This window comes from Equus caballus, chromosome 8 (genome assembly GCF_041296265.1).
Source record: "Equus caballus isolate H_3958 breed thoroughbred chromosome 8, TB-T2T, whole genome shotgun sequence".
Taxonomy (NCBI): Eukaryota; Metazoa; Chordata; class Mammalia; order Perissodactyla; family Equidae; genus Equus; species Equus caballus.
The window spans coordinates 2795128-2821502 of record NC_091691.1 but is presented as its reverse complement, the minus strand read 5'-3'; the positions used below and the strand labels follow the sequence as shown (position 1 = coordinate 2821502).

Here is a 26375-nt window from a genome sequence, read left to right as displayed (position 1 = left end):
AAGACCCAGAACACAGTCTGCTCTCGCCCCCGGTAGGACGGGCAGCCTTTCTGTCACCAGGCCAGATCCCTTTCCCTCTGCGTCCTCAGCTCTTGTTCCTTTGCAGTTGGCCCTGCAGTCCCACCCTGGAAGTGGAGGGTGCCAGGGCTTAGAAGCAGGCGGTGTCATCAGCAGCTGGCTGGCAAATGTACATCCCTCCAAGAATTCAGAGGAGGGGCTGGAGTGGCCCAGAGGCGTGGAAGGAAACATTCCAGTGATCAACAGTAAGAGAATGAAATATTTATAATCTTGCTGCAAATATTAATTAATGTGAGCAGGTTTTGTGTGGGCAGACTTTAAAAAGAACATTCTGAAAAGAAGAGCAGGGCTGGCCTGTATAGCCTGCCTACTAGTGCCACTCTTCTTTCCTGTTGTCTTCTAGGCAGCTCCTTCAGGAGATCAGGAGCCTGGGTAGTCCCTGGGGTCCCATTCGGTGTGCATGTTTCCCCAGAAGGCCCGCTCCACCGAGCCCTGGGAGAAGTCTGGCTCTTCAGCTGAGTCCGGCTCAACTATGCACAAGAAGTTTCTATCTGTCTCCTGCTCTGCCTCAGGACCAGGGGGCCCAGGACAACCCACCACAGAACCTCCAGTTAGTGGCTAAGGCAGGATAGCAGCCAGTTCTGCCTGCCTCTGCCTCCTGCTTCTGGCCCTCCTTCAGCAGGCAGGCAGGAGAACAGAGGGCTGCTGCCACCTGACGTGGCAGCCTTTGCCTGCCAAGCATTGGCAGACCCACCTGGTCCTTCTCTGAATGCCAGCACAGGCCAGTACCTTGGGGATGTCCCCCTGTGCCTGGCCTGCACCCAGACCTCTGGGATGTAGAGGAACCACCCCTGGCCTTCACACACACACTTACACAAAGCCGTATGTCAGCCCATTTGGACCTTTCGTCTGCAGGGTCCCAAATAAGGACACCCAGGGCCACCTTTGTGGGGGAGGCGGGACTGGAGCCAGGCCTGGAAGTTCAGCTCACAACCAATGGAGGCTGCATGTTCTCCGGGCCAGAACGTGCCCCCCACCCCGCTCCCCACACACATACAGGCTCCTTGCTTCCCTTCATCAGGGTCCTTTGGCAGCATGAGGGTTGTGCATGGTGGTGCTTGAGCCCATGCTGAATTCACTTGACTAGGAGGCAGGCAGAGTGTGGCTCAGGGAGGGTGAGTCCTTGCCCAGAGGCCCTCAGCTGCAGGGTAGAGTCCATGGCTGTGTGCTCCCTCACCCCAGAGGAGCCTTTGCCTCTGCTCTCCCAGAGGTTTCCCCCATTTGTGGCCTTCCCTGGGTGCACAGGCCTTTCCTTGGCAGTTAACACACTTCCTGGGGCCTTCTGCGAGTGGGGAGAGGAAAGGGGTCAGTGGCACCCTTCCTTCTCCTGCCCCACTGCAGAGGCCCATGGGGCAGGAGCTTCCCATTTCAGCGGCCTGCTCTCGGTTGCACACCGCAAGTCCAAATAGCCCTCTAGTCTCTGTCCGGGTCCCATTCTCCCTGCCTGCTGCCTGCCCGGCCAGCTCATCTGGCTTCAGGCCTCTTGTTCTCCGAGAGCTTCTTCCTAGCGCTGAGAACCTGTTGTCCTCCCTGTCCTGCCCCGCCCAGCCCTGAACTGTCCCACCTACAGCAGCTCGGCTGATGACAGGAAGATGGTCCTCGCGGCAAACCTCACCCACCGTCTCTCTGTCTGAAGTCTTGCTGAGGTCCTTGGTCAGCTGCACAGGAAGGTCTGATTTACCAGGAGAGCAGGGAAAGGGGTAGGTGCCATCTGCATATATCGATAGTCATTCTTTACTTATTTTTTTTTTTTTGGTGGAAGATTAGCCCTGAGCTAACAGCCATAGCAAATCCTCCTCTTTTTGCTGAGGAAGAGTGGCCCTGAGCTAACAGCCATAGCCAATCCTCCTCTTTTTGCTGAGGAAGAGTGGCCCTGAGCTAACAGCCATAGCCAGTCCTCCTCTTTTTGCTGAGGAAGAGTGGCCCTGAGCTAACATCCATAGCCAATCCTCTTTTTGCTGAGGAAGAGTGGTCCTGAGCTAACATCTGAGCCCATCTTCCTCTGTTTTATGTATGGGACACTTGCCACAGCATGGCTTGACAAGCGGTGTGTAGGTCCACACCCAGGATCCAAACCAGTGAACCCTGGGCCTCTGAGACGGAGCATGCGAACTTAACCGCTCAGCCACCTGGCTGGCCTTAGGGAGTCATTCTTTTTTTTTTTTTTTTTTCTGAGGAAGATTAGCCCTGAGCTAACATCCGCTGCCAATCCTCCTTTTTTGCTGAGGAAGACTAGCCCTGAGCTAACATCCATGCTCATCTTCCTCTACTTTATATGTGGGACACCTACCACAGCATGGCTTGCCAAGCGGTGCCATGTCTGCACCCGGGATCCAAACCAATGAACCCTGGACCGCCAAAGCGGAACATGTGAACTTAACCTCTGCGCCACTGGGCTGGCCTCAGGGAGTCATTCTTTAAGAGCTCTTTCATTCTTCTCTTTGTACCCTATGGATGTAAAAGGAATGAAACTGAGTTTTCATTTGGTCTGACTTGCTTCTTGGTGTGAAACTTTGGGTTACTTCTTAGTATTTAAAATCAGGATTATTTTAAATACCTTGTGCCAATCCTCTGAGACACGCAAGACCCGAAAGGATCAGAGAGAAACTTGACCCTGGGCCTTCTGAGTCCCCACTGGTAGCTTGTTTGCAGGGATGTACCCGTTCTCTCTTTTCCAAGCACGAGTACCACCCCCACCCTCTGCTTCACAGGCCTGGTGAGAAGAGGGTCTCAGCTCCAGCCAGGGCGCCCCAGTCTGCACAGCCCCTGCCTCTCCAGATCTGACCCAGCAGCCCGTCTATAGGGGTGCCACATGACCTGGTGGCTCCTGAAGGTTTCCAGACCCTTTTCATGTCCCTCTGAGCATTGGCCTTCTTCAGGGCTCCTTAGGTGCCCGTGGTCACCCCTAGGATGAAGGCTTGTCCAGAGTCATGACACTGCCACTCAGGGCCAGTGCTGGCTTCTGCTCTCTGCTGTTTCAGAGAGTCAGATGTTGTGGTTCTCACTCGCAGGTCTGAGAGGCTCGAGGGGAGTGTGGTTGCAGCCCCTGTTCCTGCGCAGTCCCTTGGCTTATACGTCTTGCTCCTGGGCTCTGGTGGTTGTTGCTGTGGGTGTTATTTTAAAAGAGGCTCAGCGGGAGGCCCCACCTGCCGGGTGTTGCTCCCCAGGGCAGCAGACAGTCCGAGGCACACTGCTGCCCTTTCTTGCCCACACCACTCGTGGTGCACTCTGCCTCCATGCACGCATGAGAGGTTCCTGCCCTTACCGGCGGTATCCAGAGGGCGATAGACATCAGGAGTAAATATCCATTTGCTTAAGCCAATCCTTGGTTTTTGTAGTGATCGCAGCTGGGATTCCACCAAGTTAGCAACTCTTTCAGGCCCCAAGCCCAACAGCTTGTGAGCGCGTGAGCTCATCGGGCAGGGCGCCAGTTCTCGTGAGGGCCTCCCAGCTAGGCTTGCTTCCTGGACCCTCCCTGTCCGGTGTGCTGCTCAGCCATGCAGGGTCTTCATCTGGGCCGGTGCTCACTGAGGAGCGCCTGCCCTGGCCTGACTTCCAGGAGGACTTCTTAAACTGTGGGGGCATGACCTGCTGTCTTGTTCAAGCCATCGGTGTTCTCTTTGTCAGAATCCCAGTAAATGCTACAGGACAGGTGGTCACTGGGCCAGGCCCCTGTGGGGATCCCATGTGTGTCTCGGGGACAGAGCCAGGGAGAGAAGTGACAATCGTATTAAACAGTATAAAGTGGAGGCCTGGAGAAGCCTGAGTGGCAGATCTGGAATTGGAATGCAGGTGTGGGACTCTTGAGTCCTGAGCACCTGCAGTGACCCTGTGTGGCCTCTGGAGCCAAGGGTCTCTGTTGCTAGCCCTCCCTTTCCACACGGACGGTGAATGGGCTGCCCCTGCCACTTCCCTGGGAGAAGTGATCCCCTCACTACTGGGGACTCTGGCGTGAGACTTCTCGTGAGATTTGCAGGCCTGCCTGTAATCCCCGTTTGGTGCTCCTGGCACCTTGGGGTTTGGCCTTAGGAGTCAGAGAAGAGCACCTCACTGAGTGTGAGGCAGAGGAGTCTGGCCAGGTCCCTGCTCCCCTGTTAGTCACAGAGCTTCTGGGTTGGCCACTCAGGGGTCTCACACATGCCTCACATCCCAGATGGAGCAGTTTCTTATGCTCCATCAGCCCAGGTGATACTGATGACCTACCAGGTACTGGGCAGTGGACATCGTAAAGGCAGCTACAGAGGAAGGGCTGCAGCAGGCTTTATGGGGCTGCGTGAGAGGTTGCTGTCCCCAGACCCTGGTCTGTGACCAGACGTCAGTGCAGAGGCCTGAGCGATGGAGCTGCCTTTGGAAGCACAGGCCTGGTCTCAGTGTTCCTCTGTGCAGGCAGGCCCACTTTGGACAGGCCTGTCGTGTCAGTGTGTAGGAAGTGGTTCCCACCCCGTGGACATGGTGCTCTCAGGCGTGGTCTCCAGTGTGGCATAAGCTCCCCTCTGCCCATTCAGAACCAAATCTCCGTTAAGTCAAGTTGGAGACATTAGAAAATCGGTCCAGGTTCTCTGAAATAACAATACTGATAATTGAGCTGATGTTTCAGGAACATGTACTGTGTATCAGGCCCTGTTTCAAGCACTTTACATGTATTAACCTGTTTAATCATCATAACAATTCTACGACGTGGGCACTTGTATTATCATAATTTTATGTGTGAGGAAACTGAAGTGTAGAGAAATTCTGGCACTTGCATAGACTCTCGGACCTAGTAAGTGCCAGAGCAGGATTTGAACTCAGGCAGCCTGGATCGCCTAGAGTCCAGGCTTTCAACTTTGTTGAAACAACATTACATTTTGTTGCAAGTTTGTCTGCCCACCAGCAGCTGTGTTTGGCCTCCCAGTGGGCCCCGCTTAATTGCCTGGTGGGCGCTAATGTGTCCTCTGATCCCAGGTTTTTAAGGTAGATTAGCAAAGGGTTGGAGGTTCCTGTGGTCTGCGTCTGCCTCTCTCCATATGTCCCCAGAAGCCACTGTGGCCTGGACCTGTTTGAGATGATACGTGGTTGCAGTTCATAGATGAGGAAGGGACTTACCTGTTCAAGGTCACACAGCTCGTGAGTGGCACAAGGGGAACTTGCACTTACCTCTCTAGATTCCTATTTCATTGAGCTTCACCTTCAGATACAAAGAGTTCAAGACAAAACAAAGTTTTATTTTTTTAATGGTTGCATTTTATCTTTACTATTGGTTTGTTATTTATACCTTTTTGTTGTTGTTGTTGTTGTTTGAGGAAGATTAACCCTGAGCTAACATCTACCACCAATCCTCCTCTTTTTGCTGCAGAAGACTGGCCCTGAGCTAACATCCGTGCCCATCTTTCTCTAAAATTTTATATATGAAACACCTGCCACACCATGGCTTGATAAGTGGTACGTAGGTCTGCACCCGGGATCTGAACCAGTGAACCCCAGGCTGGCCAAGCAGAATGTGTGAACTTAACCGCTGTGCCACTGGGCCGGCCCCTATACCTCTTTTTTTAAAAATATGCAGTGACTGCCTTAGGGTTTACAAAAATACATCTTTAAGTGATCACCATCTACCTTCAAATGATATTGTACAACTTCACGTGTAGCGTAAGAACCTCCCACCTTTGTACTCTCGTTTTCATTCATCTTACTTTTACATATACCTTAAACCCACAGTATGTTACAGTAGTCAGTAATATTTTAGAGGAATTACGAATGTGAAAACAGTGTCTTTTGTATTTCTTGTTACTTTGACCATTTCCAAGGAACTTTATTTCTTTACGTACTTTTTCTTTTTATGTATGTTTCTTTTATATTTCTTGTAACTCAGATCTGATGGTAAGGAATCCAGTTTTTGTTTGTCTGGAAAAGTCTTTATTACTCCTTCATTTTTGAGAGATATTTTCACTGGATGTATAATTCTAGGTTGACTTTTTTCTTTCAGCACTTCATAAATGTTGTCTGATTTGCATGGTTCCTGATAAGAAGTCGGCTAAAATTCTTAACTTTGTCTATATCTGATGTGTCTTTCTCCACCTTCCAGATTTTCTATGTATCTTTGGTTTTCACCAGTTTGAATATGATGCATCTAGGTGTGATTTTTTTTTCCTTTAATGTGTGTAGAGGAATCTTTGCCTGCTTGATGTTCTCTGAGATTTTTTGTGATTTAATATCTTTCATTATTTTTGGAAAATCCTCAGTCATTATCTCTTAAAATATTTCTTCTGTCCTGTTTCTGTCTCATCTTCTTCTGGGATTCCATTTTAATATGCTAGGTCATTGGATGCTCTTGGATAATCTGTTCTGCTTTCCCCCCACTCTTTTCTCTCTGTTTGGATTATTTCTACTGACCCAGCCCCAGGTTTTGATTATTTTCCCCTCAGCTGTATCAAGTCTGCTGAGAAGCCTGACAAAGGCATTCTTTGTCTCTCTTACTGTGTTTTTAGTTTCTAGCATTTCTGTTTCACTCTTGCTTATAGTTTCCATCTCACTCCCGAAATTCCCCTTGTGTTCATGCGTATATCCACCTTTTCCACTAGAGGCTTTTAAAATACTAATCATATTTATGAGTCGTATTAATCTTAGTTATTTTAAATTCCCAGTTGGATAGTTCCAACATCTGGGTTATTTCTGAGTCTGGTTCTGTTGATTAGTCTCTTGACAATGTTCTTTTCTTTTGTGTGCATGCCTTATAATTTTTATATTGAATACCAGATATCATGTGTGGGACAGAAGAGACTGAAATAACTAATGTTTATGCCTGGAATGGGCTTCCTTCTTCTGTTTCTAGGCTGTTGGGAGGGGAAGGTGAGTCCGACTGTCCATGTCGAGCTGGGGCTGGTGGTGGTGTTGCTGTGGTTCCCGTCAGTGCACCACTGGCTTTACATTCTGAGGGTGTTACCTTACACTTGGAGTGGGGGCTGGTTTGCTAGAAGATTTTCTCAGTTTCCACCTTCAGCTTTAGGCCTTTTATGTGCCCCCCAGGGAGGGTCACTCGCCATGTTCTTGCCCGTCTTCCTCTGCTTTGCATGTTACTCATGCTTGCAAGCCAGCGGCAGGGGTGGGTTGGTTCTCTGTTGTCTTAGTTTGACCTCAGACTTAGGCAGCCTCTGCCCCTGCGTCTCAGGAGTGGGGCTCTCTCAGTCATCTGGCCCTTCTCTCAGGGGTGGGAGACCTCAAATGTTTAGGCCCTGGATGATTTCCTGCCTCTTTCTCAGGGGAGGATTTTTTCTTTTCCCTCCCCCCAACTGCATGAGTCTTCACCTGTATCCTGGAGGCAGCAAGGCTTGCTGCTCCTCCCTGCCCCTGCTGGCTTAAGGCTGTTGTTCTTTAGGGGAGAGAGGTCCTGCCAGGGCCTCATGCCTTTCCCACAGCAGCAGCCACTCCTCTTCTCCAGGCCTGCACCCCAGGAAGGTCTCCTCCAGTCTTCCTCCCTGCCCTGCCCTGATCTTCCTCATGAGCACCTGTAGAGGTCGAAGGGGAGGAGCTGGCAGGGGGATAACAACCTCCATTGTGTCTGTGACTCCCAGGGGTCTCTGCTCTTGTTCTAGACCACGCTTGGCCTTTAGCAACTAGTTAAACATTTTTGTTGAATTCTTACCTGCTTCGGTAATTTATGCCTATTATGTCTTTGTGGTGGAAATACTATATAATGGTGTACTACTGTGCATCTCTTCCCAACTCCATGTTCAGCAACATCATGTTGGTAGCTTAAAATTGGCCGTGGTAGCAGTATTTATACCACAGAAATCAGTAAATGCTACAAATGAGGGCTTTTTCCCCTCGAGAGCCAATTGTTAAACATTTACCAGAACACCGCTGTTGGAGGAAACCCCAGAAGGTTGACCATGGAGATTGGTGCCTTTGGTGAGTGGCTCGGTGGCCTCCAGGGCAGGTCGGGCTCGACAGTGTCAGAGTGTACCCAGGCTGTCTCCTCTGCAGGGCAGTCACCAGGCCTCCAGCAGGGAGACTCACCCGGGAGTCCGCTCTGTGTTGGAGACGGCGTGGATTCATGCTGCCGCTCTCTCTCCCTTCTTCTCCCCTCAGAGCGCAGCCAGGACAGCACGGCCGTGGCTCTCTCCGACTCCAGCTCGACGCAGGACTTCTTTAACGAGCCCGCCAGCTCATTGGAGGGCTCACGGAAGCCCTATGTGGAGAAGAGGCCGCCGTCGATTCCTAGTTCCCAAGCAGGACTAACCAGTAAAGACCTTCAGGGGGCCACAGAGGAAAGAGGTATGAGACCTAACCGGGGAATTAGAACTGCTTTGATGTCCAGTCTGGGCAGTGCTAAAGATTGTGGGTGGCCTGACTTCCATCCTCGCACCTCCACCCGCTCTCCTGGGACCTCGGTTGGGCAAGTTACTCACCTGGGCTCTCCCTTGTAGGATGGGAGTGATCCCAAGGCTCATGCCCAGGGTTGTGAGGATTGACTAGGCAGCTCAGGGAGGAGCTCACACGGTGCCTGGTACACAGTGTTTGCTCAGTGACACTTGGCATTGTTGTGACCCCACCACAGCCCCATGTGAGAAAGCCATGGCCACAACAGGAGTGTCCCCTACTTTTTTTCTCGATGAATGGTTATTAAAAAAGCCTTTCAATCCTAAATGTTACAAATGTGTTTTCTTTTTAGTGTGAATCACATCAAGCCTTTAGGGCAAAAATCCCCCTTTTTTGGCAGGGGGCTCTGATCTAACCCTGGGATACACCCAGCTCTTGTGGGGTCCCAGGTCCCTTTTGTGGAAATCAGCAGGCAGAGCCGCACACCTGGGCTTGCTGGGAGATCCCTGGCACTGCTCTGAAGCTGTGCCTGGCCAGCCAGCCTGGATTTTGAAAGCTTTCCCATCTGGCCAGGGCCAGCGCACACAGGTGCCCACCAAACAGTAACAATCACCACCTAGACTCATGCTTGGTGGCCTGTGCCAGGCACTATTTTAACTCATTTGGTCCTTCCAACCTCCCAGGAGCACTGTGACTGTTCCCATTTTACGGTGAAGAACCTGACATTCAGGGAGGGTCAGGAATTTGCCCACGGTCAGTCTGCACCCTTAACCACTACCTGTGCTGCCTCTCTGGGTGGACTGAATGGGGCAGGTGGGGTTGGGGATAACCTGCTCACTCTGGGGGCCCTGGCCCAGCCCCAGGAAGTTGCGCACTGGCCCTGGATAGGCAAGTCGAGGTTCAGCAGCTTGTGTAGGTGTGGCGGTGGGGCCCTTCACGCTAGGAGAGGCTTCTCCTGGCTCTGTGCACCTTGCCGGCCTCCCTTAGCTGGCCTTAGAAGGGGGTAAGGCCACAGCTCCTGTAGGCCCATTAGGTCAGGTAAAGGGATGCAGAACAGGGGTGCATTTACCTGTCCTGGGCCTCTGTCAAGATGTGAGACCAGGGCCTGGCCTGTGGCCGAGGGATTAAGTTCGTGTGCTGCACTTTGGCGGCCTTCAGATCCTGGGCGCAGACCTAGCACACTCATCAAGCCACACTGAGGCGGCGTCCCACACAGCAGAACTAGAAGGACCTACAACTAGAATATACAACTGTATACTGGGGGGGGGGAGGGGAGCTTTGGGGAGAAGGGGAAAAAAGAGGCGAGGCCAGTACCCCCTTTCTCACCGGGCAGTCATTATGCTATCCCAAACCAATGTTGGCATTCTGCAGCCGACATAAACATGCTATAGGGAGTTTGGAAGGGGAAGGAACCGGTATCCCCAATACTCTACTATAGCAATTGTTGTTCACGTCCAGTGAAAAATCAAGATCATGTTTACTGTTGGGCAAGTGAGGCCTGTTGTCTGTCTCTACGGCTCATCAAGTGGTGAACTGCTGTGGGTGCTGTTGTGTCATCATGGGCCTCTCTCCGCCATGCTTGGGGAAGAGTGGGTACAGGGGCTGCTGAGCTAAGCTGAGAGAAGGTCGGCTTTGGTCCAGCCCAGCCTGTGCAGGGCTTTCCAGACACATGAGGAACAAGCATCCTGCCTCTTCCTTCCATTCAGAGCCGAAGGTCTCAGCAAACAGCGTTTGGGGCTGGCCACTGGTAAAGAAAGCGAAGGTAGAATCAGTCACCACAGTAGCTGGTGGGCTTGAAAGGAAGCCTCTTTCCTCCGTGGACACGTTCCTCCCTTCTGAGCCCAGCTTTTCCCGATGACCACAGTGGTGAACTTCCTGTTGGGAGAGTGGGTGCAGCAGAGAATGTGTTCTGAGCCTGTGCCCAGCAGACAGCTCGAGGAGCAGAGTGCTCCCACAGGCCTGGCCTGGTAGGGGCAGCCTCTGGCATGCACTCCTCTGGGCTCCCCGTGAGCAGCAGCCGTGGCCAGCAGCCATGGCCGCCACGGCTCCAGCAGCTTTCAACCTCTGCAGGGAGCCAGGATGTGCTGGCAGGCCAGCTGGGTGTGCCCGGAGTGTGCTCCACACCCCTGGCTCTCCAGGCACACCCTTGTTGGGGCCCTGCCACAGCCTGCTGCTTCTTTCACAGTCACTGTTGCCAGGCTCACTCACAACTTTTGTGTCCATTGTTGAGCAGCGGAGTCTAACGGAGCCCAGGTCTGCACCAGGCAGCAGGTGCCAAGGGGCAGCAGGGATGGATCTGACTGCCACACCCTGCCTGACCCCGAGGTGCACTCCCTCCCATGGTGTCGAGCAGGCGCGAGCTGGCCTGCTTCCTGAGGACTCCCCTCCCTTCTTTAATTCTCCCCTCTGGTCCGTGCCCAGCTGCCTCGAGGAAAGAGGTTTCTTCATAGGTAGCTCACCTTTTCAAGGGTCAGAGCTTAAAAAAATGTCCAAAATGTGAATGTAGCAAGAGTAAAGATTTATTTTCTTAATAGAGAAAAAAGCTGCCCACAGTCTCACCACCTAAACACAAGCCCAATATTCTTATCACTCTGAGGCTAGCCAAGTTGTCAAGGACCTGTGTGGTCCAGACAGGACCTCCCAACCAGCTGGGCCCAGGGCAGGATATGGCCTGAGGGTGCTGGTACAGCCACTAGGCACCTCCTCCAAGGCCCGCCATGCTATGTCTACCTGCCCCTTCCTGGTCAGGTCGCGGCCTGGGGACTGCCTGAGCGTGTTTGCGGGGCGGGGTGGGCGTCGCTAGTGGGGTGAGGTGGATCCCACGGCTCCTGCGTTCTTCTTGCCTGGTGCGTGTACCGTGCACGTCCAAGCCAGTCCTCATTGCCAGCAGCAGGCACTGGTCTAGGCCAGGGTAGCCAGAGCATGCACTTCACTTGCTTTCTGTCAGCAGGAGGAAGTCTTCCCATCTTCATGCTTCTAGGGTTAGAATTGGACTTCTGGTTGGGGAGTGTTTTGTGGGTTTGTTGACATTTCTGATCCTCTTTCCATTAATGTGATCCGTGAGGCCCATTCAGCAGGGGGAGTGGATGCTGTGGGCGAGGCATGTCACCCATTTCTCCTGGGCTTCGTTGGGTCACCCAAACTCCTGAGCAACAGGAGTTTCAACTCACTCTGGTATTGTTTTTGTTTGTTTGTTTTCCTCTTTATATGTCTTCAGACATGCATTCTGAACTCTCTGGGTTAATTCTTGACCTTCTGCTCTCTTTCCATTAAAAATGTCTTCTTGTGTGTATTTGTGTCTGAGTACTTAGCACCTTATTTGAGCCCCTGGGAGGCCTGCATCTTCCTCCGATTTTCCTGTCTCCCCTGCGCCTAGCATAGGGCTGGGCCCAGAGTCTTTGCTCAGACCATGTTTGTTGAGCTATGTTTGAAATGTGTCCTTCAAACTGAGCGCACTAGAACTTGGCATGTTTGTGAGAAAGGCACTAGTATCCCCTGTAAGATGGGTGCCAGCCCTGCGCAGGCCCCTGGTTGCTGTCGTGGGGCTGTGACTAGGGCTGTGAGTGGGTGCATGTGGGACCTAGGCAGTTTCCTGAGCTCCGTAGTTTCAAGATCAGATATGACCTGTCACTCAGTCATTCAGTCAGCTTCAAATGGCAGGTGGGGCTGGGCTCTGGGTAACAAGGGAGAAGGAGACACTTATGGGCATAAATAAATGCAGTAGGATCGGTGACCCCAGACAGGTGGGCACAGGAGGCACTCTGCAGACACCACCCTAGGGCTGGGCAGGGGGTCGGGGGGAGGTGGCCCTGAAAGAGGAAGTGATGCTGAGTAGAGTCCTGAGAGATGAGAGCAAGTGGGCGAGGCAGGGGAGGGAGGAGGGCAGAGAGTGCGTCCAGGAGAAGAAGCGACAGCAGAGAGGCAGGAACACAGAGTGAGATATTCCAAGTGTCTGCTCGCAGGGTGTGAGGCCAGGAGGGGAGCTGGAGGGATGGCAGGTGGCCTCATGTGCCCTGCTCAGGAGCTTGGCTTTGTCTTGGCAGCCGAGGGGGTCACAAGGAGTGACTGCTCAGATTCTTTCCTTGCAAGAAGAGTGAGGGTGGGCAAGCTTGACACGCACCTGACATCTGCACAGTTTGGCTTGGTCTTGGCAGAAGGGGACCTTGGGGCCTTAGTCCTTGCCCACTCTGCATGCCCACAGGCCCCTCTTCTCCTGCCTGCTGCTACAGCAGGGAAAGGGCAGTAACAGACTCAGCCCACAGTGACCGACAGGCTTCAGAGTTGGTGCCAGGCTGCTTCTCTGGCCTCCTCCAGACAGGCTGTGCCAAACTCCTGGGTGCCCAAGGGGCCACCTTGCCCTTGACACTTGCTGCCACCCACTCCTTCCATCCCTCCTTCCCGGGCCAGACAGTCTCATTCTGCAGCCCCTGCTGTCCAGCCCAGGCTCTCCTGTGCTGTCTGCCCTGCCATCCCTGGTGGAGCAGGCCTGGATGTTGAGGTGCTGAGCTCACATCAGGTCAGGGCTGGTGTGGGCGCTCGTGGTTCATACGAGGCAACAGCTCTGGAGGAGTGTTGGGCGGGCTGTGGGCTGAAGGCTGAACAGTGGAGCAGGTGCAGCCCCGTGTTCACCCTTTCCCAGCTGTTCGAGCCCATGGTGGTGGCAGCCACACCTGCCTTCTGTGGGCTGCTTTTCCATGTACCTACACAGGCCCAAGAGGCAGGACAGCCCTGTGCCACCATTCAGAGGGGGACCCAGAGCCCAGCTTGTAACCCCTGCTCTCTGCAGCCTCAGGGCTCCTCCGCTGCGTGCCAGCTGGGACATCCTGTTGAGACTGGGGGGCCGTCGAGGCCTCAGTCAGTGGAGGCAGAGCCAGCTCCAGGCCCTGTGCCTCCCACTGCTAGGTTGGTTGGGTTGAGCACCCATCCAGCAAGGGCATGGACCCAGCTGTGCCAGTCACCTCACTGAGGTGCCTCTATTGCTGGTGGTAGGCTGCTGCAGGGAGACAGCCTAAAACTGACTTTCTTTTCCTTCTTCTCAACTGTAGGAAAGACTGAGGAGTCCTTGGAGAGCACAGAAGGTTTCCGAGCCACAGAGCAAGGCGGCCAGAAGCCTGCTACAGACCCCCCAGCCTCTGCGTGTATCCCCGTCAAACCCCCAGCGTCTGCACCCACCCTGTGGGATGGGAAGAAGAGAGGGGAACCCCCGGGGGAGCCAGCAGCCTTCCCCCAGGGGCTGCCGGCCGGTGCAGAGGAGCAGCGCCAGTTCCTCACGGAGCAGTGCATTGCCTCCTTCCGCCTGTGCCTCAGCCGCTTCCCCCAGCACTACAAGAGCCTCTACCGGCTGGCCTTCCTCTACACCTACAGCAAGACCCACCGGGTGAGTGGGCCGTAGGCCTCACAGCTCAGTACGGGGCATTTAGCTTGCCAGGGCCCACAGGTGTCTTCAAGGGTGGTGGGCAAAACAAACATAGATTGGAGCTGCTAAAGGTCTTGGGTGGCAGCGTTTGGGAGGGATGGGAGAGGAGAGATGCAGGAGGCAGGGTTGGTACAAAGAATGGTCCACCTTTCCAGGTGAGAGGTCAGGGCAGCAGGTCACAGCTAGGCATCTGGGGAAGAGCAGGTGTGGGAGCTGCTCCTGCAGCAGGAATCACAGGCTTGGGTACTAGATGTGGGTGAAGGATGAGAGCCAACAGGTTCATCAGCTCTCGCCTGTGAGGACCTGTGCAGTGACTCTCACTCCACTGTCGGACTCCCTCACCCTTGGTGCTTACTGTCATCCTCAGCCCCAGCATGTACATCCACCAGATTCCAGAAGGCCCCCTCCTCTCTGTCCCAGGGCCTTGCTTGGCCTAGGCCCCATTCGCTCTGGCTGCATCTTGCAGAGGCCTCCTTGCCATCACCCTGCTCCTGGACTTGCCCCTCTGGAGCAGCTGCCAGAACCATCTTCACAGCCTCTGCTGCATGGGGGTTGGGTGCTGACAGCCTTCTCTAGCTCTTTTTGGAAAGCATATGATGTAGCAATTCTTAACAGCTGTGCCCTGGGCTTAAATGCTCCCAGGGGCTTCCCAACCAGACTTCTGCTGGCAGTTAGCATTTGTAGAGGGAGTGTGGCATACTGTGCCTTCTCTCACTCACCCAGGAGGCACTGGGGAGACACTGCCCCTGACCGTGGCGCCTGCTCCCATGGAGCTACATTCTAACGGGCAGACAGATTAAGAAATGTGCAAATGAGCAAATAAAGCAAGTCCCATTATGACAGGTCCTACAGAGACGATAAGGGGGTGTGCACAGGGGTGAGGGGTGCCACTGGGCTCTGCGAAGGCACTCATTTATGCTAAGACCTGTAGGGTGGCCATGGATGGAGTAGGGGGTAGTGGTGGGCTGGAGGAGAGGAAGAGCACCCAGCCTGGGCAAGCACCCTGGGCATGTGGTGGTTTTGGGCAAGCAACCCTGGTCTAGTTGGGGGCCATTGAGGACCAGGATAGGGGGACAAGCAGGGGCAGCCTTTGGAGTCTGGCTGTGGTCTCTGCTTTTATCCGGCTCTCCTACTCAGTGAGGTCCAGGCTGAGAAACTTCCTCCTCCTGGAGGCCCCCTGCTGGCCCCCCTCACCACCCTCTGTGAGAAGTTTGAAGAACCAGGAAGGACAGTTTGCCAGAGAGACAGACCCTGGCTTGACATTGGTTATGTGACAGGAAGCTGTTACTTGACAGAGTTCTGTTTGGGGACAAGGCACAGGTAAGTGTCCTGTCACAGTAGTGACTGTCCAGCACACTCATGTGGCTTGGTTGATTTTCTCAGAGCAGAGCAGGTGAAGCTGCTGGTGTCGGCAGGCCTGGGAAGGGAGTGGGTCTTGTCTGGGTCTGGGGCTTCATCTCTGCTGCAAGGCGTCTGGCTTTCCCAGCTGCCACTGTCCATCGTTGCTGCTGGCGGCATGCCCGAGCCTGGCTTGCCCACTGCCCAGCCTGCACTTCACAGTGGACCTTAGCTTCGGTGCCCTGGACTTTCTGAACCCAGGTAGACCTGGGTTTTAATAAACCGCCCTCTGTAGCAGTCTTTGGGGGCCTGATGGCTGATGCCTCCATCCCGTCCCCTACCGTGCTCCAGTGCTGCTTTGGGAAGTTTCCTCCCTTCTTCTTTCAGGAGCAGCAGAGCCCAGTGCAGGAGCTCTCACGAGTCTTGGTGGAGTTGATGCTAGCAACCATCATCCAAACCACCCCCACCTTAGGCCCCCCCCGACTTCAGATGCTCCCCCAAGTAGCCATGCAGCCCCTACACAGTCAGCTCTGAGCAGGACTCGGGGTTTCCTGTGCTGAACTCAAACCTCCAGCATGCAGGTTGCCTTCTCCAGAAGTTGATGCTGAGACAGAATTTGGGGTACAAAATGCGATGAGGGATCAGCCCCTGTGGAAGGGAGAGGGAAGACGCAGGGTTGAGAGAATTGGTCTGCGATACCAGGCCCCACAGAGCCCCCGGCGCCCAGCCTCCGCCTCCCCATTAAGTGGCTTTATTCTGAGCACAGGGGAGCCGGTGCATGTAAAGGGCTCCATGCAGCTCCAGGCACAGGCTGCTATTATCAAAACCTGTCCCCTCCCTGGGTGAATTTTTTTAAAGTGGAAAACAGTATTTATGTCAAAATTAAAGAAAAACTGGGGAGGGAGGATATCCCCAGTTCTGCCACCCTAAAACAAAAGCCATGTGGTATGTGGATTTCTTCCCAGCTCTTGTGCACATGCGCTGTTGACTGTTACTTCTGAGGCACCAGGTGCTTCCATGTCTAGGAGATAAAGATCATGTCCTTTCTACTTTACATCTGGACACCTGGCTCAGGGTCACACAGGGATGAGTGACAGCCTCATGTCAGCTTATGCTGCCTCACCCAGGCCCATTCGCTCCACTGCCCCACACACACCTTTAGAGTTTTCGTGCTCACAGTTTGCCATTTAGCTCTTTCCCTGAATGCCCCCCAGGCCCTTTTGGTTACTCTGTGATGGCCCATGGGGTGGGTGGACCCTGGCTGACCCAGCCATCCCTGGTAGCGGGGACAAAGGCTGCCTTGGCTGGACGTCAGTGTTCCCAGAAAACAGCCCACAGCCGCCACGCTCCATCTGTTGGTTCTCCTGTTAGCTGCATTCCCAGGTTGGGTTCCTTGGTTTTCTGAAATGGAATCCTGGTCTTGATTCTGAGAGAGACCCTCTTCTTATGCAGCAGCTGTGTGTGGGTGCCTGATGTGCCTCAGGCACTCTCCAGGCCACTGTGCACCCTAAGCCCTGACCGCCCCACTGAACTGAATGCTGCGCCAGCTCTTTTGCTTTATTCAGAGACCTTTGCTGAGCAGCAGTTGCCACCCCACCTTGAATGGCAGTTTGTTAACACCTCCACTGAGCCTGGTTAACGCCCACGCTGCCTGGGGTGTGCCACCGTCCTAGGGGCTAGCGTGGTTCTGCCCAGGCCCCCGGTGTCAGCTTGTCCACAGATCTAGGGGACACAATGAGTGCTCTCAATGACTAGTGGAACCATTAACTGCCAATCAGGGACTGCTTTTCTTTTTTTTTTTAAAGATCGGCACCTGAGCTAACAACTGTTGCCAATCTTTTTTTTTTTTTCCCTGCTTTTTCTCCCCAAATCCCCCCAGTACATAGTTGTATATTTTTTTCTAGTTGTGGGTCCTTCTAGTTGTGGCATGTGGGATGCTGCCTCAGCATGGCCTGACAAGCAGTGTCATGTCCATGCCCAGGATCCAAATCAGTGAAACCCCAGGGTGCTGAAGCGGAGCGCACGAACTTAACCACTTGGCCACAGGGCCAACCCCAGGGACTGCTTTTCAAACACAGCTTAACAAACACTTCCTGCTGTGTATGTTTAACAGCAGCACATTTCTTCATAGAGTTCGCCTGTGGGCTTGGCAGTGGCATTTTCCTCTTGCCATCTCCTGCCTCACTGGCTGGCCAGAGCGTCCATCATCCACATCTTCAGAGAGACCCCAGGGGCTATGCAGGTTGACTCCAGAGCCATCTGGTCTTTCACAAATGCCCCCAGATGAGGCTCTGCTTGTTCAGAGCCCGCCCAGGCCTCTCTGCAAAGAAACTGCCTTCAGGGCACAGGGTGCTACTTGCTTAGCTGCTGGCAGCAGGATGGGGAGTGACTGTGGGCTCTGAAGCCTGCCTCACCTGGGCTCTGCATGGGAACTCTAGTAGCTCAGGGCTCTTTTCTTCTGATGATCCCACAGAATTACTGTGATGACGAGGAGAGAGAGAGGGTGCCAGGCAGTGCTCCGCACACCAGGCACCAGCCCTCAGCCTACAGTCCTTCTCTCCCCTCTCACCTCCAGTTGGGCTTCTCCCCAGGACCAGGGCACATTTCCTTAGTGTCAGCATTTCCCATGGGTCCTAGCCCTTCTACCAGGTCTTCTCAGGTCTGAGTCTGCCCCTGACAGACTCTTGACGCCTTCCTAAGGCTGCCCTCTTGCTCAGTGTTGGCTTTGCTGCACCCAGACTGACCCCTGGGCCCCCCAAGGCAAGCCTCCTGCTGGCCTACACAGAGAGCCGGGGTGTCTGAGGAAGCAGTGCTCCCTAACGCTCTCCACACCCTTGACAGGGAAGATGATGTCTGCTGATGGCCACAAGGGCCCTCAGTCTAGCTGTTAGATGACTTACAATCTCTGAAATCACAGTCTTCACTAGGATTTTAAGTGCTGGACTATCAGTCCATGGTCATAAAAACCTGGCTTCTTGGAGCTAGCTCTATGGCATAGTGGTTAAAGTTCAGCACACTCCACTTCAGCGATATGGGTTTGCAGGTTCAGATCCCAGGCACAGACCTACGCCACTCGTCAGCCACGCTGTGGTGGCACCCAGCATATAAAGTGGAGGAAGATTGGCACAGATGTTAGCTCAGGGCTAATCTTCCTCAGCAAAAAAAAAAAAAAAACCCTGGCTCCTTGAGCCCATGTGGGCAGCCTAGGCGAGAGACCACATGGTGTTGAGACACCTCTCATCATGAGGGTTCTGGTTTCATCATGGGATCCAGGGAAAAGGCTGAGGTGTGGATGCCCTGCCCTGACCCCCCCAAACCACTGCCTCTGGCTCAGCTGGGGAACTGAGCCCCCACCTCCTGCTGCAGGAAGTCTGGGACAGAGTGGGTTATAAGATGGTTCCTGGAGCCAAACAGTCTGGAAAAAGAACAACCTTGAAAGATTCACACTTCCCAATTTCAAAACCTACTGCAAATCTACAGTAATCAAACATTGTGGGATATTATTCAGCCTTAAGAAAGGAGGAAATTCTGACACGTGCTTCAGCATGGATGCACCTTGAGGACATTCTGCTAAATGAGATAAGCCAGTCACTAAAAGACAAATACTGTTGGAGAGTATCTAAAATCGCCAGAGTCATGGAGACAGAAAATACACTGGTGGTTGTGAGGGCTGGGGAAGGGAGAAGTGAAGAGTTGTTTAATAGGTAGAGTTGCAGTTTTGTGAGATGAAAAAGTTCTGGAGATCTGTTGCACAACAGTGTGAATACACTTAACACTGCTGAAGTGTACACTTAAAAATGGTTAAGATGGTAAGTTTTATGTTATGTGTTTTGTACCACAATTAAAAATAAAAAATAAGCAGTGTGGTACTGGCCTAAGGATAAACATATAGATCAGTGGAATAGAATTGGGAGTCCAGAAATAAACGCATACGTTTGTGGTCAGTTGATTTCCAATAAGGAGGCCAAGATACTTGAGCGGTGTAGGGAAAGTCTTCTCAACAAATGGACCTGGGATAACTAGATAGCCACACACAAAAGAAAGAGGTTGGACCCTGTCTCATACCATATACAACAATTAACTCAAAATGGATCAAAGAGAGCCAGCCCTGTGGCCTAGTGCTTAAGTTCAGTACACTCTGCCTTGGCAGCCTGGGTTCAGTTCCTGGGTGCAGACCTATACCACTTGTTGGCCATGCTGTGGCAGGGACCCACATACAAAATAGAGGAAGATTGGCAGCAGATGTTAGCTCAGGGCGAATCTTCCTCAGGAAAAATAAAAAGGTTCAAAGACCTAAATTTCAGAACTAAAACCATAAGACACTTGAAAGAAAACATGTAAATCTTCATAACATCGAATTAGGCAATAGTCTTTTAGATATGACACCACAAGCACAGGTGACCAAATAAATAAGTAAGTAAACTGGACACCATCAAAATTAAAAACCTTTGTAATTCAAAAGACACTATCAAAGTGAAAAGACAATCCACAGAGTGGGAGAAATACTTACAAATCGTGTATCTGATAAGGGACTTGTATCTAAAATATAGAAAGAACTCTTACAATTCAATAACTAAAAGACAACCCAATTTTAAAATGGGCAAAGGCTCCAAATTGATATTTCTGCAAAGAAGCTATATAAATGGCCAGTAAGCACAGGAAAAGATGCTCAGCACCACTATCTGTCAGGGAAATGTGACTTCAAACCACGTTGAGATACCACTTCATACCCAGTAGGACAGCTAGAATCACAAAGACTTCAGTCTCTCCCCAGGGGCGCCTGGTGGTGCCAGGCCTGGAGGTGCGAGAGAGGCCATCGCCTGTTGCAGTCCTGGGGGTGAGGGATGGGCATACCAGGGCTGTGTGCCTGCTGCGTGGATGCTGGCGGTGCTTTCCAGAGCTTGTTCCCCCCAGGCGGGGAAACCTCTTGATTAGGTTGCTGCCTCTCCTCAAATCTGCTTTGTTTTGTGGCTGTTGCTCCATCTCAACTCCGGACGTTCTTCCCATTCTTTGCTCTCTCTGGTGCCCCCAGGTTACTCCATGTCTTAAGAGAAAGAAGCCAAGATCTCCTGCTCCAGTCTTCCCAGCACAGGAGCTCTCAAGCAGTCCCTTTTCCCTACAACTTCCTTGAATGAATTAGCCCCAAGGCAACAGTTCTGTCCCCAACACTCCCACCAACAGCCCCCTGGGCTCCCCTCATCCCCTCCCTGTGCTGTCTGCACCTTCCTGCCCCTGTGCCTCAAACTGTCCCCTCCACCTGACAGGCCACTCATTTTCTGCAACTTCAAAATCTGCCCATCTTCCTTTCATTCTTTCCCTAAATATCTGTCACATCCCGTCTGGGGACCCCATGCTGGTCTGGCCTCTGAGGAGCCATCGGTGAAGTCAGATGGTGTCTCTGCCCTCATGGGGCTGACGGACAGGTGGGGCAAACAGCAAAGCCGTCGGTGAATCAGTGAAAGAGGCTGTTTGAAGTGGCGGTGGGGCTATAGAGACAGTATTGGGGGGCCTGTGGAGGTGGGGTGAGATGGCACCCTGCTGATAGACAGGGATCAATGTGGGGCAGAGGCAAGTGTGGCTGGAGGGCCAGGCATGAGGGGAGAGGGGAGGAGACAAGCTGATGTGTGCAGGTAGACTGAGGTGTGGAGCTGGCCCTCCCTCTGAGTGCCATGAGGCCTTTAAGCAAAGGAGTTAGATGGGTCCCTCTGCCTATGCCAGGACAGGGCTGTTCAGGCGACAGGTGGTGGAAGACATCGAGGTGCCGCGTGCTTCTGGGATTTCCCCCACCCCTCCTCAGGAGCCCTCCGCCCTTCATCTGCCCCTTTAGGGTGTTTCATGCATTCTGTGCTCTGTCGGTTGACATCTGGGCACAAGCCTCGGGGGACCCATGGATCCCAAGAAGGTCGGTGCCGGTATCTGGCAAGCAGGCTCCCTGGCGGTCCTCCCATTCCTAGAGACGTCGGTGAGCAAGAGGCTGGGCCAGGGGCTTGGTGACAGGTTGCAGGAGGCCTGAGAGAAGACTGCCCAGGAGCTGCTCCTGGTGGGCAGCACATAGCACGAGCCCAGGCAGATTTGTAAAGTGATTTGCTCACCCTGTGGGGGGCAGGGGAAGAGCCCAGGCCTAGGAGTTCCTCTGGCCTGGATCAGAGTGCAAGACTGGCTCTGCCACTGCCTGGCTCTGGAACCTTGGGCCAGCTCTTGAACCTCACTGAGCCTCAGTTTCCTTGTTGGTAAGCTGGCGATTACGTGGGATGAGGAGTTGCAGCGCTGTGCTCAGCCCAGGTGGCATCCTGTCTCCTCGTCTCAGCGTACCATGGAGCTTCAGGGCAGACTCTGTGGTGCAGGTGCGCCCCTTGTAGAGGCCCAGCAGGGGCCCAACTCAGTCTGCCCCTCCCCTCCCCCCAACAGCCTGGCACCCGTCAGTTCCCCAGGCGGGTTTCCTTGTCCCTGGCAGCCCCCGTCGGGGCCTCAGACATGAATTCGCTGAGGTCGCCATGAGCTGTCTGTACACTTGTGCCTTAGCCATCGATTGGCTCGCTCTGTGGCAGGCCTAGGAGATGACGGTTGGGGAGCCTTGCTCTCTGCCGGTGTGCAGCAGCGGGTCTGCAGGAGGCTAATTCACAGTCCTTGTTGGCTTCAGCAGGCCAGTGCTTTCTGCACTCTTCTCAAGGGCTGGGTGTCAGGTCTCTAAGGGCCCTGGGCATCTCCCACAGCCTCCTCCCTGGTCCTCCATGCTCTGCCCAACCTTCCGGGTGAGAAGGGCCCTGTGTGCTGGGGTCATTGGAGAAGCTGCAGGGTGGTGGCAGACACAGAAGCCATAGAGGGATGTGCATTCCTGTCCCCACAGCCTTGGGGGCTGGAACAAGGCACCTGGCTCAGGGAAGCAGGGTCTCCCACTCTCTGCCCTGGCCTCGGCACTACTCTCTTATTTGTCCCCAGCTACTTGGAAGTCTTTGTTGGCTTTATTTTCTCAATGTTCTTATGAAAATGGTGGCCACCATGGAGATGCTTCTTCAAGCCTTGTTTTCCCCATGCCCCGCCCCCACAAACCACTGCTACTTAAAGAGGTCACCCAGACACTTCCCCCAGAAGAGGCTTTAGGGTCATGGCTCTGGGGTAGCTTCTCTGAGGCAGCCTGTGCAGTACAGGTCAAGCCTGTGCCCTGGGTCTCCCAGGGTCACTCAGCTGGAGAAGTTGGCCTGGGGCCAGAGAGGAGGGAAGGGCATCCACAGACTCAGATCCCTGGGTGGCCCCTCGGCCTGTGGTCAGAGCAGGTCCTCCCCTGCCTCGCAGCCTCCTGGCTCCCCACTGGCCTTGCAGGCAGCCACATTTGGGCTCCCCACCGCCTCGGCTGGGGCCTGTCTGCCCTACCTGTCTGGCCTCTTGCCTCAGTGAGTCCTCCAGCCCCGTGCAAACCACAGCTCAGGTGTCACTTCCTCTGGAAGCCTCCTCAGCCTCCTCAGGCTGGACTTGAGGTGGGTCTCCTTTGTGCCTTGCCTCCATGGTCATGGTCAGATGAGCTCACCTGTCATATTTGAAGTGTAGGTAGTGGTCACCTGTCCCATACCCCCTCCTCTCAGGGTCCACTCGTGGCTGATTAGACCGACAGTGGACTCGTGCTTGGGCTGAGCCTCTCAGATCTCCCTCAGGAGAGGCTTTGAACCAAGTGGCACTAAGACCAAGGGGTCATGGCTAAGCACTGACGCAGATCGTGAACCTCTCTCCTGGGCTTCCTGAGCTGCCGCCCTGCCTGCCTGAGGCCTGAGGCTTGACCTTCTCTTAAGATCCCCTGAGTCCCAGGGCACCGAGGAGCCAGCTTGAGCTAACCTGAGTTGGATTTATTCCTTGTAATGAAGTGCGCCCACCCCACCCTGTTTCCCCTCTCTGCGCTCAATTTCTCTTTGGCCGACCCTCCCTCCCCTGGTCTGCTGTGGAGCAGGGGTGTGTGGAAAAGGGCAGGCAGGCACCAGAAAGCCTCGGGCCAGGACTTGTAACTGGCTCAGGAGGCTTCCTCATGGACTGGTCTGGGAGGCGGGCTCCCTGAGCCAGACTGCTGGACACTGCTGGGGCATGTGGATGTGAACTGCAAGTTGAGCGCCCTGGTGCGTTGGAGCTCGAAAGTTGAGGGCTGGGGCTGGATAGTTGCTCTTTTTGAGTGAGGAGTAGAGTAGCCCCTGTGCTCCTGATTACGGGAGCCTGCTCGAGATCTGAGACTCTTTCTGTCCAGGTAGCCCCTTTCTGCCCACTTCTGCCTCTCCCCAGGTTGGGACAAACAGGGGCGCCTTGGCTAGCAGGAAGCCTCGTTGTTCACCCAGAACTGCTGCAGCATCAGTCCCAAGGCCCTGGAAAGGCCTGTGAGTCCTGGAGCAAAAATGTCTTAGCACACTGCAGCTGCCACTCCCTCATAGCCGCTGAGCCTCGGCAAGAGCAGCCCCCCACAGCCCTTGGCACGATTCCTACCCCGACTCCCCTTGCTCTTTCAGTTGGAGTCTATAAGAAAGGCAGTCCCGATCTGCTGCGGATCTCAGCAGGTCAATGTGTTGGACTCTGAGTAAGAAATTAAGCCTCCTGAGTCAGGCTAAAGCAGTCAGCCACACAGAGGACTCTGGACGGCATGTGCCCTCTCATCCAGCTGTGGCTGTCCCTGCTCTCCTGGTGTGCTGCGGCACCCATGGCCGTCTAGCCCCCGGCCTATGTGGAGCCTGCGTAGAGCAGGCCAGGCTGTAGCCCTGCTGGGCAACTTTACAGGGCCTCAGCCTTGGGCCGCTCTCAGAGCCAGGCCATGCCCCTGTAGAAAATGAGCCTTGGAGTCAATGTTAGGCTTAATCTTCCAGGCTTCCCCTAGGAGATGCATCTCTCCCTCGGCCTTCCATGGAAGATCCAGCTTTGTCTGCTGTGACTGTGTCATCTGGGAGATGTGTGCTTGAAACCGCACCTGTCCCTGTCCCAGAGGGATCTTCATTTCTGTGTGCCCTACTGCCACTCGGCTGCAGGGTCCTGCCTGGTGCTGGATGCACAGCAGCCCTCTGGGGCGTGTCCCTCTGTGCAGTGGTGGGAGCAGAGGCTCAGAGGCAGACCAGTGGGAGGCCCCAGCCAACAAGCCAGGGAGCTGGGGTTTGCACTTTTGCCTGAAGTTGCAACAAGGGGAACTATTTCATAAGTTCAGCCTGACTGGTAGTGAGCAGAATGGGAGCAGGTGGGACAGGCTTGCAAGGATGAGAAGTGAGAGGGCGTTCACAGCAATTGGGATGTGAGGTGATGAAGGCCTGTCTCCCTGGAGCAAGGAAGTGAGGGGGAGGGTGGGCATTGTGGAAAAGATGAGGGTCTGGCATTGTGCAGTCCCCAGTTCCAGTCCCAGCTCTGCCCCCTGCTGGCCTCCCGTGTAGGATAGCACTAAGGCGGGGTGAGATACTGCATGCGGGGTGCTTAGCACTGGTCCTGGCCGTGGGAACCACTGTGGTGAAGACCTGAGGGGAAGCTGGCTGGCCAGGCAGCTGGTAGGGAAGGGCTGCTCCCTGGGTCAGTGAGAAGGCCCCAGAGAAGGCCAAGGCAGCCAAGCCCATGCCCAGCCTCTCAACCTGCCTCCCGGCCCCACCTGGGCTAGCAGGCTCTTGTTCCCACCTGCCAGGCCCCAAGGCCTGGGTTCCACCAAGAGGCATCATTGCCCAGAGAGCATTGGCCTGAACACTGTGGACAGAGCTCCCTCTACCCCCAAGCACGTGAGCCGCTAGCATTCTGCAGGGCCTCCCTTCTACCAAGCCTGAGGCCACTGTGTCACTGGCTGTGATAAGGAGCACTGCTGATGTCCCGACAAGTCATGGCTGACCGTTTGGGCCAGTGGAGGTCCCCCTGACAAAAGACAGGGCACTGGGTCCATGCAGCAGCTTTGCAAGCTTGGTCAGGGTAAGGGGTCCCTGTTTGTGCCCTCTTCAGGCAGTCTGAGGCCACGCTTTCCTGTCAGCTGTGCTAGGTGAGAAATCAGTTCTGGAAATGTACCCCACAGCCCGGTGATCAGAGCCGGCTGCCAGAGCTGCCCAGAGCTGCAGGATGGATGTCTGCAGGAGCTACTGCTCATCACCGTTTTGCCACTGCAGCCAGGAAGGAGGGGACTGCCTCCCTTCCCCGTGGGTGCCGTGAGCTGCCCACACACTCACTTCCAACCTACTTCTTGTTTCCCCAGAACCTCCAGTGGGCCCGCGACGTGTTGCTAGGCAGCAGTATCCCTTGGCAACAGCTGCAGCACATGCCGGCACAGGGGCTCTTCTGCGAGAGGAACAAGACCAATTTCTTCAACGTGAGTACTTTGCCTTGTTGATTTCTGAGGCTGCTTGCCGCCACTGCTTTTCACTGAAGGCGTGCGATGTGCGCATGGACCCCCTGGGTGGGCGTTCCCAGGACCACGGGTTTGCAGCATCCCCACAGGGCAAGCATGGTGGCGCAGTTGAGTGTGCGCCAGACTTGGGGATCGGGCCATGCTTGCCAAGTGACTTCTGGCAAGTCGCTGCCCTCTTTGGGCACCAGTTTGCCCATCTGTGGGGAGAGGCATGGACAAGCTCAGTGCATTCTGTGGAGCCCCAGGTATTGTGGGGCCACAGCAGGCAGTGGTGAGGGGCTCTGGGTCCACAACCCCGCTTTCCCTGGAGTGGCTCTGCATGCTGGTCTTGGGTACCTGGAGATTCTGATCGGAGCTGGATCTACTGCTTAAAAAGCAAATTTGGCCACTGCTGGGCTTGAGGTGCTCTTCTAGCCCTGACATTCCATGCCGGGTGGAAACCCACTGCTTGAGCAGGACATGGCCCATCACCAAGGCCCATCTGCCTCCTGTCCCTGAGGCCCTCAAGGGCCCACATCTGTCCCTCCTGGCCCCTCCGCCCATGCCCAGGCCTCCCTCATTCACTCTGCCCTGTACAGAGACAGCTGCTGCTCACTCCACTCCACCTCCAAGTCCTCACCCATCCTCTGCCACCCCTCCCAGCATGGCCGGCTCACAGCTAGCTGGCTTCAGCAAGTCACACAGACCCTCTGAGCTTTGATTTCTTCTGTATTTTCTCTGATTCCCTGTACGTGTAGGGAAACTGAAGGGCAGGATTGGCCTGGACAGGAGCCAAGGAGGGCAGGTCTTGGGTCTGGAGGAGTGTGGCAGAGGCTGGTTCTTGAGGCACGTGGGCAGGGTGAGGTCCCCAGAGAGAGCCGGCCAGGTGGCAGGGTGACTGGACCCATAGTTCTTCTCCTCTCCCAGGCTGTGACC

The 26375-nt window shown here is 54.4% G+C and overlaps 1 protein-coding gene across 5 annotated transcripts in view; it reads left to right on the top strand.

The window, feature by feature from the left end:
- CABIN1 (calcineurin binding protein 1) overlaps positions 1-26375 on the top strand; it is a 149655-nt gene that overhangs the window by 76239 nt on the left and 47041 nt on the right. For all 5 annotated transcript variants that reach the window (XR_011441284.1, XM_023646723.2, XM_023646719.2 and 2 more), the window contains exons 28-30: positions 8143-8328; positions 13419-13750; positions 25308-25421. Coding sequence is in view for 4 of the 5 variants with exons in the window: in XM_023646723.2 (XP_023502491.2) it covers positions 8143-8328; positions 13419-13750; positions 25308-25421 (632 nt within the window). In the remaining variant the exon portion in view is untranslated. The remainder of the gene's footprint in view (positions 1-8142; positions 8329-13418; positions 13751-25307; positions 25422-26375) is intronic.